This window comes from Monodon monoceros, unplaced genomic scaffold (assembly GCF_005190385.1).
Source record: "Monodon monoceros isolate NGI ecotype Baffin Bay Population unplaced genomic scaffold, NGI_Narwhal_1 Super_Scaffold_18, whole genome shotgun sequence".
NCBI lineage: Eukaryota > Metazoa > Chordata > Mammalia > Artiodactyla > Monodontidae > Monodon > Monodon monoceros.
Genome location: NW_021703774.1, coordinates 24,961,617 through 24,978,826, shown reverse-complemented (window position 1 = coordinate 24,978,826; position 17,210 = coordinate 24,961,617). Strand labels below are relative to the sequence as shown.

At 41.7% G+C, this 17,210-nt stretch overlaps 1 protein-coding gene across 3 annotated transcripts in view; it reads right to left on the bottom strand.

The window, feature by feature from the left end:
* SMYD3 (SET and MYND domain containing 3) overlaps positions 1–17,210 on the bottom strand; it is a 703,830-nt gene that overhangs the window by 190,061 nt on the left and 496,559 nt on the right. For 2 of the 3 annotated variants that reach the window (XM_029229196.1, XM_029229198.1), the window contains one exon: positions 15,376–15,567. The exons of the other annotated variant lie outside the window; for it this stretch is intronic. In XM_029229196.1, the coding sequence (XP_029085029.1) occupies positions 15,376–15,567 (192 nt within the window). The remainder of the gene's footprint in view (positions 1–15,375; positions 15,568–17,210) is intronic. 3 annotated transcript variants of the gene reach the window in all.

Sequence of the window (17,210 nt, the reverse complement as noted above, 5' to 3'; positions counted from 1 at the left end):
GGTCACTGCCAACTCCTTTACTGTCCCTGTGATTTCCGCTCGCGTGACAGCGTGTAACCTAAGCCTGTTTACGCACCTGAACAGCGGTGAAAACAGTCACAAACTCAGAGCCACTCTGAGCATTAAATAGATGATTTATGCCAACAAGTTTGGTAAATCTTTACAGGTTAGGCAGATAGAAACTGTGGGGCTGGGTGACATTTCGAGGCAGTAATCTGTACTCTCCTCTTTCTTTTTCTCCCAGGGAGCAGACTCTGCCCAGGGCCTCAGTGGAGGCGCTGGGGATGAGGGGGGCCGGGAGGTCCGAATGAACAGGGGCCTGGGCCCCGATGCTTGGTAGCGCTAACACCCTGGCAGCACAACTTCCCCAGGAGTAGGAAATGGGTAAATAGAGCCACACGCAACTTCACGTGAGCTTCCTGAGTCCTCTGTGCGGCGAGGAAGCAGCAGAGGGCTGCCAGCCCTGCGGTACAGACGGCCGCGGAAAGACCCGAGCCCCCAACGGCTTGGTCCTGGGGTCACCCCAGGACCTCGGGAGGGGGGCTGTTTTCCACCACACCAGTGGAAAGAGGAACCTGAGCCAGAAATTGGGCAGCTTTAGAGAAAAAGTTTTAAGTGTTATGTCTTGCACACTGTAGCTTTTGGACTGAGACTATACTCATTACAACGTCTAATTTCCAACACCTAATATATTTCTGTCAGTTAACAATGCTCAATGTAATGAATGTTTAATAAATTTTCTTGCTTTGCTTTATATATATATATATGACATCTTGTCTGACTAGAAAGAACATGCGCATTATACTGCTTTAACGAAAAGAGCAGTAACTAGCAGGGCATATTCTGAAATGATCTTCTACATGCTGCAAGGTACACAGAAGATGCTCAATGAAAACCTGCTGGCTGATTGGTGACGAACCATCCAGAGCCGCTCCTGACTTCTCCAGATGCTTGAGATCAAAAGCACAAACCTGCCAACCAGGTGGCTGGAATGAGGGATGTGGGGTGTTGTGAAGAATGGAACTTTTCTCTATGTAATGCTTATGGGTTTGCATAGAATAGAACTCATGTTACGGACATTACTCTAAACACTGTGATCTAACCACTTGAGAATGGAACAAATAGATAAACCCATGTGGGCAAGACCTTGTCTATCTAGTTACCTAATGCATTCACAGGGTCCAGACGAGTGCTAGGCACATAGTAGGAATTCAGTAAATACCTGACACATTTTGACAGACAGTCAGAAGACACAAGACCGCTACCTCCAAGTATGAAATATATATATATTTCCAAAATATAAATATATAAGGTAGGGGTGGCTGAAATATAGCCAAACCCAGGCTTCAAGAGTCCAACAAAATCATGAATAGCACTCAGAACAAGAGCTGGGTGGTTTTCTAGTATCCCCATCCAAACTGGGGACACCTCCCGAGACACAGAAAGCTCAAAGCCTGTGGTTGGGGGGCAGAGAGGGGAGAGGGAAGAGCTATTTATCAGCCGCAGGTTTCAACTCTCTTCAGCTATTTCCTATTGTTTAGCAAGATGCCTCTGTGTTTTGGATGAAGCAGTCTGCCCCAGATACTGAAGCCCTAACATGACCTACGTTCCAGAAAAGTTCTGATTTATGAATTGGCACTGAGACTACATCAGTTGGTGCAGACCGCCAGGGCGTCTGTTTTGGGGAGATGTATACATGGAGTGTTTTTCCACGGGTGCAGTCAGCTCCGGGTCTCGGGGCTTCTGAACTCAGTTCAGGGCATGGAGTTTAATCAAAGAAATGACAAAACTGGCCCGACACAACGAGACATTTAGTGAATTTATTTAACGGTGCCAAATATGGGGATCCCCCTTTAAACGGACTAGCACAAGGAACGGGAAGAGAAAGATTGATTTGTTACAAGACGTCTCAGAGCAACTGAGTCACCTGAGTGCTAATCAAAGGCAACGGGAAATGTCACTGGGGGGGTGGATCCCTGGAAAACTGACTTCCCTGTGAAATCAGAAGTGTGAGCATCTTTCTTTCGGCTGGGATTTACTGAGCTTATACTTTGTGCTGTAAGACATAGAAGACTCCATCTCTCCTCAAGAGCCTATTGAGAGATATTAACAACTAACATTTTTGGTGAGCAATGCACTATCATCTCACATGATCTCATTCAATCTTAGCCGTGAATCAGTAGTGACAGGGATTATTTTCCCTGAGAAAAACTGAGACGTGGGCTGGGGCAGGGCAGGCAGTGTGGTAAGGAACTCTCTCCAGGTCACTTAGCTATGCAAATGGCACGGCATAAGCAAGGGCTGCACCCCACACGCCTGATTCCCAGCCCCTTCCCAGAACCACAGAGCATCCAGCAGCACCAGGCAAACCATACCCAACTCAAGGCAGCTGGGGTAGGTGAGGACACAGGAGGAAGCACAAAGGCAACAGGTGAGGACGAGGGCCTGGCAGTCAGGGAGTGAACAGAAGTGCTGCGAGTGGGACTTGCCACTATGAGGTGCATCTCCAAGCCCTCAGCTGCCCTGAAGAGATAGGAGCTTTCTCTGGCAGGTGCTCAGACAAGAGGTCATGCGTGGGCACTATTCTGGCAACGCCCAGACAAACCAACCTCTCTCTGATCCCAGCGGAAAGGCTGGACAATAACATAGTCTGTAGACAAGGAAATCCAAAGCGTGGCATTCCTCCAGGGAAAATGCTGTGCTGGACCTAGGCCAGGGCTGCCAACACCTGTGAGCGAGTGAATTCCAAAACGTACAGTCACAGGCTGGCTCCTCTGAGGCTCAGCTCACAGTGTTTCTTCAAAAGAGAAATGAAGAAGAGAAGGTATCTTTCTGCTAAGAGCCCCACTTAGGTAACATCCAACCTCTCCTAACTGCCTTTTGGGAGGGTATGGAGATCACTAACCCCGGATAAAAAGTACAATGAAACGTTCTTTTCTGAACTCTCACTGTTTTGAAACCCGATAGCTCTTATCAGGACATGATTCTTCTTGAATAAATAATTGTGAGTCAGGGACCTAACCATGGACTCACGTCTGAAATATAGTTTGATGTTTTCAATTTTTATGATAAATTAGTTTCATTTTATTTAAGAGCTATAATTTTAGTAAGGGACTATATGACAACCACAATGAGATAGCACATCATACTTATTAGGATGGCTATAAGAAAGAAAGAGACACAGAGAGAGAGAGAGATGGAGGGGGGGAAGGAAGGAAGGAAGGAAGGGGAAAAAAGAAAAGAAAAGAAAAAGAAAGAAGAGGAAAGAAAAAGAAATATTGGTGAAAGGATGGCCTGGAGACACCATTTGCACATGCGTATTACTGAATAGTGAAGCCAGCAGCCCCAAGAAGGGCAGGAGAACTGTCTTCCTGGCAGCTGGGTGTGGGGACTAGACATGCCTCGGAGAGGTTGTGGGTTTGGTTTCAGACCATGGCGATAAAGTGGATATTACGATCAAGAGAGTCACACGAATCTTTTGGTTTCCCAGTGCATATAAAAGGGTCTTGGTGCTCCAGCAGGGTGTCAGGCCTGAGCCTCTGAGGTGGGAGAGCCGAGCCCAGGACATTGGACCACCAGAGACCTCCCGGCTCCATGTAATATCAATCGGCGGGAGCTCTCCCATACAGCTCCATCTCAACGCTAAGACCGAGCTCCACCCAATGGCCAGCAAGCTCCAGTGGTGGATGCCCCATGCCGAACAACTAGCAAGACAGGAACACAACCCCACTCATTAACAGAGAGGCTGCCTAAAGACATACTAAGTTCACAGACACACCAAAACACACCACCAGACGTGGCCCTGCCCACCAGAAAGACAAGATCCAGCCCCACCCACCAGAACACAGGAACCAGTCCCCTCCACCAGGAAGCCTACACAAAACACTCAACTAACCTCACCCAAACTGGGGACAGACACCAGAAACAACAGGAACTACGAACCTGCAACCTGTGAAAAGGAGACCCCAAACACCGTAGTTAAAATGAGAAGACAGAGAAATATGCAGCAGGTGAAGGAGCAAGGTAAAAACGCACCAGACTAAATAAATGAAGAGGAAATAGGCAGTCTACCTCAAAAAGAATTCAGAGTAATGATAGTAAAGGTGATCCAAAATCTTGGAAATAAAATGGAGAAAATACAAGAAATGTTTAACAAGGACCAAGAAAACTAAAGAGTAAACAAACAATAATGAACAACACAATAAATGCAATTAAAATTCTCTAGCCAAATAACTGAGGCAGAAGAACGGTAAGTGACCTGGAAGATAAAACAGTGGAAATAACTGCCGCAGAGCAGAATAAAGAAAAAAGAATGAAAAGAACTGAGGACAGTCTCAGAGACCTCTGGGACAACATTAAATGTACCAAAATTCAAATTATAGGGGTCCCAAAAGAAGAAGAGAGAGAGAAAGGACCCAAGAAATGATTTGAAGAGATTATAGTTGACAAATTCCCTAACATGGGAAAAGAAATAGTCAAGTACAGGAAGCACAGAGAGTCCCATACAGGATAAATCAGAGAAACATGCCAAGATACATATGAATCAAACTATCAAAAATTAAATACAAAGAAAAAATATTAAAAGTAGCAAAAATATTAAAAACACAAGGGAGTCCCCATAAGATTAACAGCTGATCTTTCAGAAGAAATTCTGCAAGCCAGAAGGGAGTAGCAGGACATATTTAAAGAGATGAAAGGGAAAAACCTACAACCAAGATTACCCTGCCCAGCAAGGATCTCATTAGCATTCGATGGAGAAATTAAAATCTTTACAGACAAGCAAAATCTAAGAGAATTCAGCACCACCAAACCAGCTTTACAACAAATGCTAAAGGAACTTCTCTAGGCAGGAAACACAAGAGAAGGAAAAGACCTAAAAAAAAACCCCCAAACAATTAAGAAAATGGTAATAGGAACATACATATAGATAACTACCTTAAATGTAAATGGATTAAATGTTCCAACCAAAAGACACATTCTGGCTAAATGGATACAAAAATAAGACCCATATATATGCTGTCTACAAGAGACCCACTTCAGACCTAGGGACACATTCAGACTGAAAGGGAGGGGATGGAAAAAGATATTCCATGCAAATGGAAATCAAAACAAAGCTGGAGTAGCAATTCTCATATCAGAAAAAATAGACTTTAAAATAAAGACTATTACAAGAGACAAAGAAGGACACTACATAATGATCAAGGGATCAATCCAAGAAGAAGATATAACCATTGTAAATATTTATGCATCGAACATAGGGGTACCTCAATACATAAGGCAAATGCTAACAGCCATAAAAGGAGAAATTGACAGTAACACACTAATAGTAGGGGACTTAAATACCCCACTTTCACCAATGGACAGATCATGCAAAATGAAAATATATACAGAAAAAAAGCTTTAAATGACACATTAGACCAGAAGGACTCAATTGATATTTATAGGACATTCCATCCAAAAACAACAGAATACACTTTCTTCTCAAATGTTCATGGAACATTCCCCAGGTTAGATCATATCTTGGGTCACAAATCAAGCCTTGGTAAATTTAAGAAAATTGAAATCGTATCAAGTATCTTTTCTGACCACAACGCTATGAGACTAATATCAATTATAGGGAAAAAAACTGTAAAAAATACAAACACACAGAGGCTAAACAGTACGCTACTAAATAGCCAAGAGATCACTAAAGAAATCAAAGAGGAAATCAAAAAATACCTAGAAACAAATGACAATGAAAACATGATGACCCAAAACCTATGGGATGCAACAAAAGCAGTTCTAAGAGGGAAGTTTATAGCAATACAATCCTACCTCAAGAAACAGAAACATCTCAAATAAACAACCCAACCTTAAACCTAAAGCAATTAGAGAAAGAAGAACAAAAAACCCCCAAGTTAGCAGAAGGAAAGAAATCATAAAGATCAGATCAGAAATAAATGAAAACGAAATGAAAGAAACAATAGCAAACATCAATAAAGCTAAAAGCTGGTTCTTTGAGAAGACAAACATAATTGATAAACCATCAGCCAGACTCATCAAGAGAAAAAGGGAGAAGACTCACGTCAACAGAATTAGAAATGAAAAAGGAGAAGTAACAATTGACACTGCAGAAATACAAAGGATCATGAGAGATTACTACAAACAACTATATGTCAATAAAATGGGACAACCACGAAGAAATGGACAAATCCTCAGAAAAGCACAACCTTCCAAGACTGAACCAGGAAGAAATAGAAAATATAAACAGACCAATCACAAGAACTGAAATTGAAACTGTGATTAAAAATCTTCCAACAAACAAAAGCCCAGGACCAGATGGCTTCACAGGCAAATTCAATCAAACACTTAGAGAAGAGCTAACCCCTATCCTTCTCAAACTCTTCCAAAATACAGCAGAGGTAGGAACACTCCCAAACTCATTCTACGAGGCCACCATCACTCTGATCCCAAAACCAGAGAAAGATGTCACAAAAAAGAAGACTACAGGCCAATATCTCCGATGAACATAGATGCAAAAATCCTCAACAAAATACTAGCAAACAGAATCCAACAGCACATTAAAAGGATCATACACCATGATCAAGTGAGGTTTATACCATGAATGCAAGGATTCTTCAATATATGCAAATCAATCGATGTGATACACCATATTAACAAACTGAAGAATAAAAACCATATGATCATCTTAATAGACTCAGAAAAACTTTTGAAAAAATTCAACACCCATTTATGATAAAAACTCTCCAGAAAGTAGGCATAGAGGGAACCTACCTCAACATAATAAAGGCCATATATGACAAACCCACAGCAAACATCATTCTCAATGGTGAAAAACCGAAACCATTTCCTCTAAGATCAGGAACAAGACAAGGCTGCCAACTCTCACCACTATTATTCAACATAGTTTTGGAAGTTTTAATGACAGCAATCAGAGAAGAAAAAGAAATAAAAGGAATTCAAATCGGAAAAGAAGTAAAACTGCCATTGTTTGCAGATGACATGATACTATACATAGAGAAGCGTAAAGATGCTACCAGAAAACTACTAGAGCTAATCAATGAATTTGGCAGAGTAGCAAGATACAAAATTAATGCACAGAAATCTCTTGCATTCCTAAACATTTATGATGAAAAGTCTGAAAGAAAAATTAAGGAAACACTCCCATTTACCACTGCAACAAAAAGAATAAAATACCTAGGAATAAACCTACCTAAGAAGACAAAAGACCTGTATGCAGAAAACTGTAATACACTGATGAAAGAAATTAAAGATGATACAAACAGATGGAGAGATATACCATGTTCTTGGATGGTTAGAATCAACATTGCGAAAGTGACTATACTACCCAAAGCAATCTACAGATTCAATGCAATCCCTATCAAACTACCAATGGTGTTTTTCACAGAACTAGAACAAAAAGTTTCACAATTTGTATGGGAACACAAAAGACCCCGAATAGCCAAAGCAATCTTGAGAACGAAAAACGGGGCTGGAGGAATCAGGCTCCCTGACTTCAGACTATACTACAAAGCTACAGTCATCAAGACAGTATGGTACTGGCACAAAAACAGAAATATAGATCAATGGAACAGGATAGAAAGCCCAGAGATACACCCACACACATATGGTCACCTTATTTTTGATAAAGGAGGCAAGAATATACAATGGAGAAAAGACAGCCTCTTCAATAAATGGTGCTGGGAAAACTGGACAGCTATATGTAAAAGAATGAAATTAGAACACTCTCTAACACCATACACAAAAATAAACTCAGATTGGATTAAAGACCTAAATGTAAGGCCAGACACTATAAAACTCTTAGAGGAAAACACAGGCAGAACACTCTATGACATAAATCACAGCAAGATCCTTTTTGACCTGACTCCTAAAGAAAGGGAAATAAAAACAAAAATAAACAAATGGGACCTAATGAAACTTAAAAGCCTTTGCACAGCAAAGGAAACCATAAGCAAGACGAAAAGACAACACTCAGAATGGGAGAAAGTATTTGCAAATGAAGCAATGGACAAAGGATTAATCTCCAAAATTTACAAGCAGCTCATGCAGCTCAATATCAAAACACAAACAACCCGATCCAAAAATGGGCAGAAGACCTAAATAGACATTTCTCCAAAGAAGATATACAGATTGCCAACAAACACGTGAAAGGATGCTCAACATCACTAATTATTAGTGAAATGCAAATCAAAACCACAATGAGGTACCACCTCACACCAGTCAGAATGGCCATCATCAAAAAAATCTACAAAGCATAAGTGCTGGAGAGGGTGTGGAGAAAAGGGAACCCTCTTGCACTGTTGGTGGGAATGTAAATCGATACAGCCACTATGGAGAACAGTATGCAGGTTCCTTAAAAAACTAAAAATAGAACTACCATATGACCCAGCAATCCCACTACTGGGCATATACCCTGAGAAAACCATAATTCAAAAAGAGTCATGTACCACAATGTTCATTGCAGCTCTATTTACAGTAGCTGGGACATGGAAGCAACCTAAGTGTCCATCGACAGATGAATGGATAAAGAAGATGTGGCACATATATACAATGGAATATTACTCAGCCATAAAAGGAAACAATATTGAGTTATTTGTAGTGAGGTGGATGGACCTAGAGTGTGTCATACAAAGTGAAGTAAGTCAGAAAGAGAAAAACAAATACTGTATGCTAATACATATATATAGAATCTAAAAAAAAAAAAAAAAAGGTTCTAATGCACGTAGGGGCAGGACAGAATAAAGACACAGACTTAGAAAATGGACTTGAGCATGCGGAGAGGGAGAAGGGTAAGCTGGGACGAAATAAGAGGGTAGAATTGACATATATACACTACCAAATGTAAAAGAGATAGCTAGTGGGAAGCAGCTGCATAGCACAGGGAGATCAGCTCGGTGCTTTATAACCACCTAGAGGGGTGGGATAAGGAGGGTGGGAGGGAGACACAAGAGGGAGGGGATAGGGGGATATATGTATCCATACAGCTGATTCAATTTGTTATACAGCAGAAACTAACAACACTGTAAAGCAATTACACTCCAATAAAGATGGTTAAAAAAAAAATAAGAGCGATATGGGGACTTCCCTGGTGGCGCAGTGGTTAAGAGTCCACCTGCTAATGCAGGGGACATGGGTTCGATGCCTGGTCCAGGAGGATTCCACATGCCACGGAGTGACTAAGCCCGTGGGCCACAGCTGCTGAGCCTGCACCCTAGAGCCCGCGAACCACAACTACTGAAGCCCGTGCACCTAGAGCCCATGCTCCGCAACAGGAGAAGCCGCCGTGATGAGAAGCCCAAGCACCGCGATGAAGAGTAGCCCCTGCTCGCCACAACTAGCAAAAGCTCATGTGCAGCAACGAAGACCCAACGCAGCCAAAATGAATAAACAAACAAACAAACAAATAAATAAATAAATTTATCACAAAAAAAAAAGAGAGAGAGAGACATGTAGCACAATGTGCATTGCAGCTCTATTTACAGTAGCCAGGACATGGAAGCAGCCTAAGTGTCCATTGACAGATGAATAGATAAAGAAGATGTGGCACATATATACAATGGAATATTACTCAGCCATAAAAAGGAATGAAATTGGGTCATTTGTAGTGAGGTGGATGGGCCTAGAGACTGTCATACAAAGTGAAGTAAGTCAGAAAGGAAAAACAAATACCGTATGCTAACACATATATATATGGAATCTAAAAAATATGGTTCTGATGAACCTAGGGGCAGGACAGGAATAAAGATACAGACGCAGAGAATGGACTTGAGGACACAGGGAGGGGGAAGGGTAAGCTGGGACAAAGTGAGAGAGTGGCATGGACATATATACACCACCAAATGTAAACTAGATAGCTAGTGGGAAGCAGCCGCAGAGCACAGGGAGATCAGCTCGGTGCTTTGTGACCACCTAGAGGGGTGGGATAGGGAGGGTGGGAGGGAGGGAGGCGCAAGAGGGAAGAGATATGGGAACATATGTACACGTATAGCTGATTCGCTTTGTTATAAAGCAGAAACTAACACAATATGGTAAAGCCATTATACTCCAATAAAAATGTTAAAAAAAAGAAGAAATATTGGTGAGCATATGGAGAAACTGGAACCCTCGTGCATTGCTGGTGGGAATGCAAAGCAGCATAGCTGCTGTGAAAATCCGTTAACATAGAATTACCATATGATCCAGCAGTTCCACTTCTAGGTATATACCTAAAAGAATTAAAAGCAGGAACTCAAGCAAATACGCCAGTGGTCACTGCAGCACTAGTTACAGTAGCCAAAAGGTGGAAACAACCAAATGTCCGTGGACAGATGAATGAATAACGAAATTGTGGCACATGCATACAATGAACTATTATTCAGACATAAGAAATAAAGTTCTGATAGATGCTACAACAGGGATGAACCTTGAAGACATCATGCTACGTGAAAGAAGCCAGCCAGCCATAAAAGGATAAATAGAATAGTCAAGTTCATAGAGACGAAAAGTAGATTAGAGGTTACCAAGAGTGGGGGAGAAGGCAATGGGGATTATTGATCAATGGGGTTCAGTTTCTGTTTCAGGTAATGAAAAAGTTTTGGAAATAAATGGTGGTGATGGTTGTACAATGTTGTGAATGTAATTCATGCCACTGAATTGTACATTTAAAGATGATTAAAATGGCATATTCTACCACAATAAAAACCAACCAACCAAATATAAAACCAAAACATAAGGGAGAATATAGTGTGGAAATTAAAAAAAATAACAACACAGAGAGTTTACTCAAAAAGTATTTTTTTAAAAACAGAGAGACTGTGATAATGACACACTCTGTTGTCACGAAGTTTATTTCCAAAGGTAGAAAAAAATATAGGATAATGGTAATATTCACAACAGGGTTATATTAACTAATTTACATTATACTTATTCTATACCAGGAACTGCTTTAGGTGCTATACATATATCAACTCATATAATCCTCACAATAACCCCTTGATGTACCTTCTGTTATAATCCCTATTTTAAAGTCAGTGATTCTTCTGAGATATCTAATGGTTAAATAACTTGCCCAAGGTCACACAGCTAATAAGTGGCAGATTTAAACTCAGGAAGTCTGGACCCAGAATCTGTATTTTTCACAACTGTGCCTCTTGCCAGTATAAAAGACATAAGGATTAGGGCGCCCCCCACCCCACAAAAAAGGAGGTTAAGGATAGGGATGTATAAAAACATTATAGGCTAACTAAAGTAAAAGAGACAGATAAAGGCTGATGAAACTGACATAGTCCTCTTCTTTCAAAATCGAACATTAACTCTTGAATAAATAGAACAGGCTACTACTGATCTTTTAGGCTCACCCAAGTCCCTTCCAGGAAGAGGAATAATAACACAAAAAGAGCACTGAACTGGAAGTTATAAAATCTGGTTTTAAATCCTGGCTCTATCACTTTACTTATTCATTCAGCAAATGTTTATCAACTGTCTCCTGGGCATGGGGCACAGCGCTGGCCAGTTCACTCAATGTTTTGAATCCTAGCTTCTCAGCCATAAAATGGGAATAATTATACCTACCCCAGAAATTGTTAGGAAAGGTAAATGAAATAAGCTGTGACTGCAATCCCACTACTGGGCATATACCCAGAGAAAACCATAATTCAAAAAGACACATGCACCCCAATGTTCACTGCAGCTCTATTTAGAATAGCCAGGTCATGGAAGTGACTTAAATGTCCCTCAACAGACGAATGGATAAAGAAGATGTGGTACATATACACAACGGAATATTACTCAGCCATAAAAAGGAATGAAATTGGGTCATTTGTAGATGGACCTAGAGACTGTCATACAGAGTGAAGTAAGTCAGAAAGAGAAAAGCAAATATCGTATATTAATGCATATATGTGGAATCTAGAAAAATGGTACAGATAAACCGGTTTGCAAGGCAGAAATAGAGACACAGATGTAGAGAACAAACGTATGAACACCAAGGGGGAAAAGCGGTGGGGGGAGGATGAATTGGGAGATTGGGATTTACATATACGCACTAATATGTATAAAATAGATAAGTAATAAGAACCTGCTCTGAATAAATAAATAAATGAAATTCAAAACAATTAAAAAAAAAGAAAGAAGCTGTGACTGTTCTTGACTCCCATTTACTCTCCATAATGGATGATTGAAGACATTTTCTCTCGCTTAACTCCTCAGAATAAAGGTTCTTGATAATGATCAGCTATATAAACCTTGGTGCTTGCTTTTGCAAGGAAGGAATTGTGTCTGCCAGGCTGCAGACAAATAAGCACAAACAGCTACCTTGTTTCTTTTGCCCCTCCCTGTTTCTTACCCTCAAGCTAGCCAGATGGTGACACGAGGCAGGGCCCTAATAAAAGTGTCAGTATATACTTTTCTATTCTTCCCAGAAGAGGTGGGAAGAAGAGCAGACAGGAAGGAGTGGGGAGAAAAAAGCACACAGAAGATAAAAAGGAAACAGGATGTGAAGGCAGAGATGGGATATTACTTCTTTCCCGTCCCTCCCAGCAGGGGAGGAGAGGCTGTGGTCTGTAGGAAGCTCCCACTTCCATTTCTCCCTAGAATGTCCCATAGCATCAATCATGCCCCCAAACTGAAGATGACAGCAAACTTATCTATACCCTCAAAACCAGACCTGGGTCCAAAGGACTCCTCCCCATATCCCCCTCCCCCGGACACCACCACATGCACATTCACATTATGATTCTTTAGTTTGCAACAGGCCAAAGCAGTCATTAAGGAGTTTCATTTTCTAAGACTCACTAATCAAGATAACAGAGAACTCAAATACCAGGTTGAGAGGCCTTATGCTGATCATTGGTTGTTCACTGAGTCCCTACTCTCTAGTAAACTGTAGGATTCTGGAAGGCAGAGAACATGTCTTACTACAATGTAACAACAGTGAGTATTTCTTAAATTCATCCTTGGTTTGTCCAGTGTTGGAAAACAACAAGATCAAAGAGTTCTTTGAAAACAATATTCTACACGGATTGAATGCCTAGATAACTTAAACCGAGACTGCCTTATTTCACCTAAGTAAGATTTTATTTAATTTTGAAAGTCCTGTGGTGGCAAAAGAAAAGCCTCCCAGTAAGCGACACATTTATTTACACTACTTCAACCAAGCCTTATGAAATGGGGCCACCGTCCTGCTCCTCTGACGGAGAGGGGAGCAAGGTTCATGGAAATGACACTCCTCAGGCCATCAGACAGAACCACATTTGGGGTCGTTATAGGCCAGCTGCAAACACTGCTTTCCAATCTATTCACCTGAACTTCACTGTAATTTGTTAGTGTGAATTAAATTACATCTGGCAAAATGTACTTCTGACTAGTGAGGAAGTTTTACTTCAACAGAAGATGAATTGCACCCAAGAGAAAGCATGCCACGCAAGCCCGTCCATGTTTGCCCACCTACAAGTTTGATTCCCATAAGCACCTCCTCCTCTTGCCAACCCACCTTCAACCTCATAGGGAGTACAGGTGTTTTGAAAGCTTCTCCTTGCTCTAAGTACTCTAAAGAGACAGGTCTAGCTTCATTCTAGAAACCAAAAGAAATGAGGAATTCATCACATTTTGAAGGTGAGGAGATTTTACATTAGCCACCCTTGCCAAAATCGAAATCTGAGAAGCATGCCTGTTTCCCACCAGGTGATGCGTGGCTTTGCAAAGCTGTGGTTTGAAGCAGGAACCGGCAATAATCCCATACAGCAAAGGCCAACACTTTATGGGGATGACTGCAAATAGTTTAAATGTTTTTCATGATCCTCCTTTGAACTACAAATGATAGTCAAACAGAGGTCAATTCTCTGAGTAATCTTCAGAAATGCAGACCCTACAATAAACAACGTTCACAGATGGTTCCCTTCCTTGCATATCAAGGCTCTTCCTCTTTGGAGCTAGCAGCTACTCAGCATAGAGCACTAAACTGACTGGGAGGGGACAGGATCCTCTGGATTGCCCCTCACTTTAAAATGAGGGGTTTAGACAGAGGCCCTGGCAGCTCCCTTTCGGTCCTGGTTCTGAATGATGCCGTAGAAGGTCACGATACTTTGTACGCCTCCCATATTCTACACCCCATGCCAGAGCCTCTATCCTTCTGATTGTATTTGCTAGAACCAAACCCACCGTTTCTGAGAAAGCACCAAATTCATTGTAGGGAAAAGCAGCAAGGTGAGCCCACTGAGGAGACCGTGCAGATGTGAGGAAAGACTCCAGTCTGAAGGGCAAGATGACCATCTCCTTGCAAAGTAGCCCCAGTAGTTGGTCCCACTGCATGGCTCATAAAAGTCTCAGTCTATCACCATACAATGTAAGTGTGTTGTACACCCTCAAATAGAAAACGTGTATGCATAGCAAGGGAGAGAAGAGTGACGGTTCCAAGTAAAGAGGATCGGTGGGCAGGACTTAGGAAGAAATGTTAAAGAGTTAGAGGGAAAGATGGTAAAAGGGCAAAGAAATACCAAGTGAAGACACGCAGATGCACAGAAGAACAACTGGAACCAGAATAAGAAAAGTGGAAAAATTATATTATGTTATGGGGCTCTAATTCACACTCCATTAGGCTTTGAGGCGTCCCAACAGAACAAAGTTCTTACCTGCTTTTCAAACCCATGGTGGGGCATTAGGCATATCCATGCTACCACAGTGCCATCTAGTGGAGTGGTGGGACCCATAATGGACCTAATCATAATTGTCTAGGACTAAGTCCATACTGAAAATATTCCAGGCAATAAATACAGGTGACAGAACCTATTACTAAGAAATATGTACAACTTAAGTTCAGAATTTTTTATGTCCTGTGGGTTACCTCCTCTCACAACAAGTGGAACACAACTTGACATTCCACACTCTGCAAGACCCACCCCTCCTTTTAAAATCAGCTCAGCTATCAATGAAATTTTTAACGGAAAAAACATTGCTATTTTTTCCAATGATATCTATTCTAAGCCTCTAATAAAATTAGATAAAGATATATGTCATAAAACATGTTTATTATATTTAATACAAACATTTCATATACAGTCATTGAATATTAATACACAATTTTATTGCTTATCTTTCTCCATAGGTTTCCTATGAAATTTCCTTAAAATTACAACAGTGGAAATCTCAGCGAGTTATCGTACAACTGATTATACTAGCGATATCAGGACCCAGGACACGGGGCTCCAGCAGTGCTATTCATTGACTTTTGTGTGGCGTCAGGTATGAGTTCTGGGAAGCCGCACAGGGTGGCGGCGAAGCATATGCTTTGACTCCGCTCTCGGCCAGAGTTCAGACACCGCCACCTACTGAGTGACCTTGGGCTTATTATTGAATTTCTTGAGTCTGTATCATTCCTACCTGTAAAACGGGAATGCCAACATTTACTTCATTGGATTCTTGTAAGGATTCAATGGACACACAGTGCTGACATTTAGAAAGCGCTAAGTAATTCTTCTCCAGCTGCCCTTTCCTGAAGAGAGCCGCCACAGAAAGAGCAAGTCTCATCTTCAGTCGAGCAACCACAGGAAGTGTCCTCGCCTCTGACTTGTCCTATAAAAATACAGAGATGAGAGAGAAGAAAAAGCCTTCCGAGATCCTGATACCTCTCACTGCAGCTTTCAGTTGAGAGCCAACCAATTAATGAGCAGTGGGGCGAAGACCGAATTCTGCCAGGCATGGTACCTGGGAGAGTTCATAACACACTTGACTTTAATTCATGTGCACTATAATCCTGTGGGTTAAAGGGCCATAAAAGTTGTTCTGCTTTTTCTTACACTTCAAAGGAAGCCATTTAATGGCCATGAATTACAGTTTCCTGATTATAGTGTAACTATGAAACACAACTGTGCTGGTAAGATTTCCAGCCTGGCTCCCTCACCAAAGGAACTTCAAGGAAAGAATTTAAACAAAATAACCTTTCCAGGCTTTCATCCAGCTTCCTCCTGCAGGAGACTCTATCCTTGGCAGCCCAAGAACACACATGCACACAAAGGGTTACGTGTGGGGTTTGGGACTAGAACAGGGTAGGCCATGAAGTGGAGTTGGGGACAACCCATGAAATCGGGAGCAAGTAAATACTGTTCCCTGGGAAAACCCATGTGATGACAGATGTTATCAGAAATAAAATAATGGGATAACAATGAAAACATTTAAAGGGAGGAGGGTCATATTAGGAATGGAAGGAGAGAAAGGCTTCACAAATGGGGGCTCTTCCTATCTTTCTAACCACTTATTAGCTAGGTTAAGGCAAGCCTAAGAGATTCCCATTGCCCTGAGACCCAGTAGACAAAGTATAGATCTTTTTCACAGCAGCAAAGCAAATGCTTACAGGAGGGAAGCAATCACGCACGGTGGAGAGAAGACTACACTTGAAATTGGATTTAAACCCTGGTTTCTCAGCTAACTAGCTGTCTGACCTTGGACAACTTCCCTGTACATTGGTTTGGTCATCTACGGTTTAAGGATGTAAAGAGGCACCCTTAGAATGATACTGCGAAAGTAAAACATATGTATCTGCTTAGTACAGAGTCCTACGACAACTGCAAAGGGGGTAACGAAAAGGCCAAGTCCCTCAAAGCTCCAGTCAGTCATTCACTATCATTACCCAAACATGCCCTGACTGTTAGAAGAAATGTAACTATATGCAGTGGTCCCCCAAGGTAAAGTTTAAAGTTGTTGGCGCACAAATATACTTTGTAGGGAAAGCAAGTCTTGCCATTCTGCGTTATAACTGACTAGAAAGGGAAGGGGAGGGGGAGTTGATGGAGGGGTGCGCGTGCGCACAGAGTGTTGGAGAGGCTGGGGTAGGAGGGGGGAGATAACACGTGTGGAGAGGGACAGGTCAGGAGTGTTCAGGCAGCCCCACCTACGTGGCTCTTCCTACCCAACGGCAGCTAAAGCCGGCTCCCCACCTTCCCAGACGGAAACACTGGGCGATGATACGGAAAGCCCTTCTCTCACATCTGCCTTTCCTCAAAGTTTTAGAAAATGTGTGAGAAAACTGCGCCATGATAAGCAACCATGCGTGATTCTGACTCACACTGAGAAGATTTCTTGTGCATAAAAGAGATCATGAACCAGGGAAAACCAGCTAGTTTCTATTGTTCTTGGGGGCTGTTCAAGTTTGGCCATTGCCAAAGACAGCAAGGTAAATCAAGGATATTTTAAGGCATCCTGAGGTTTGTTTTCAGGAT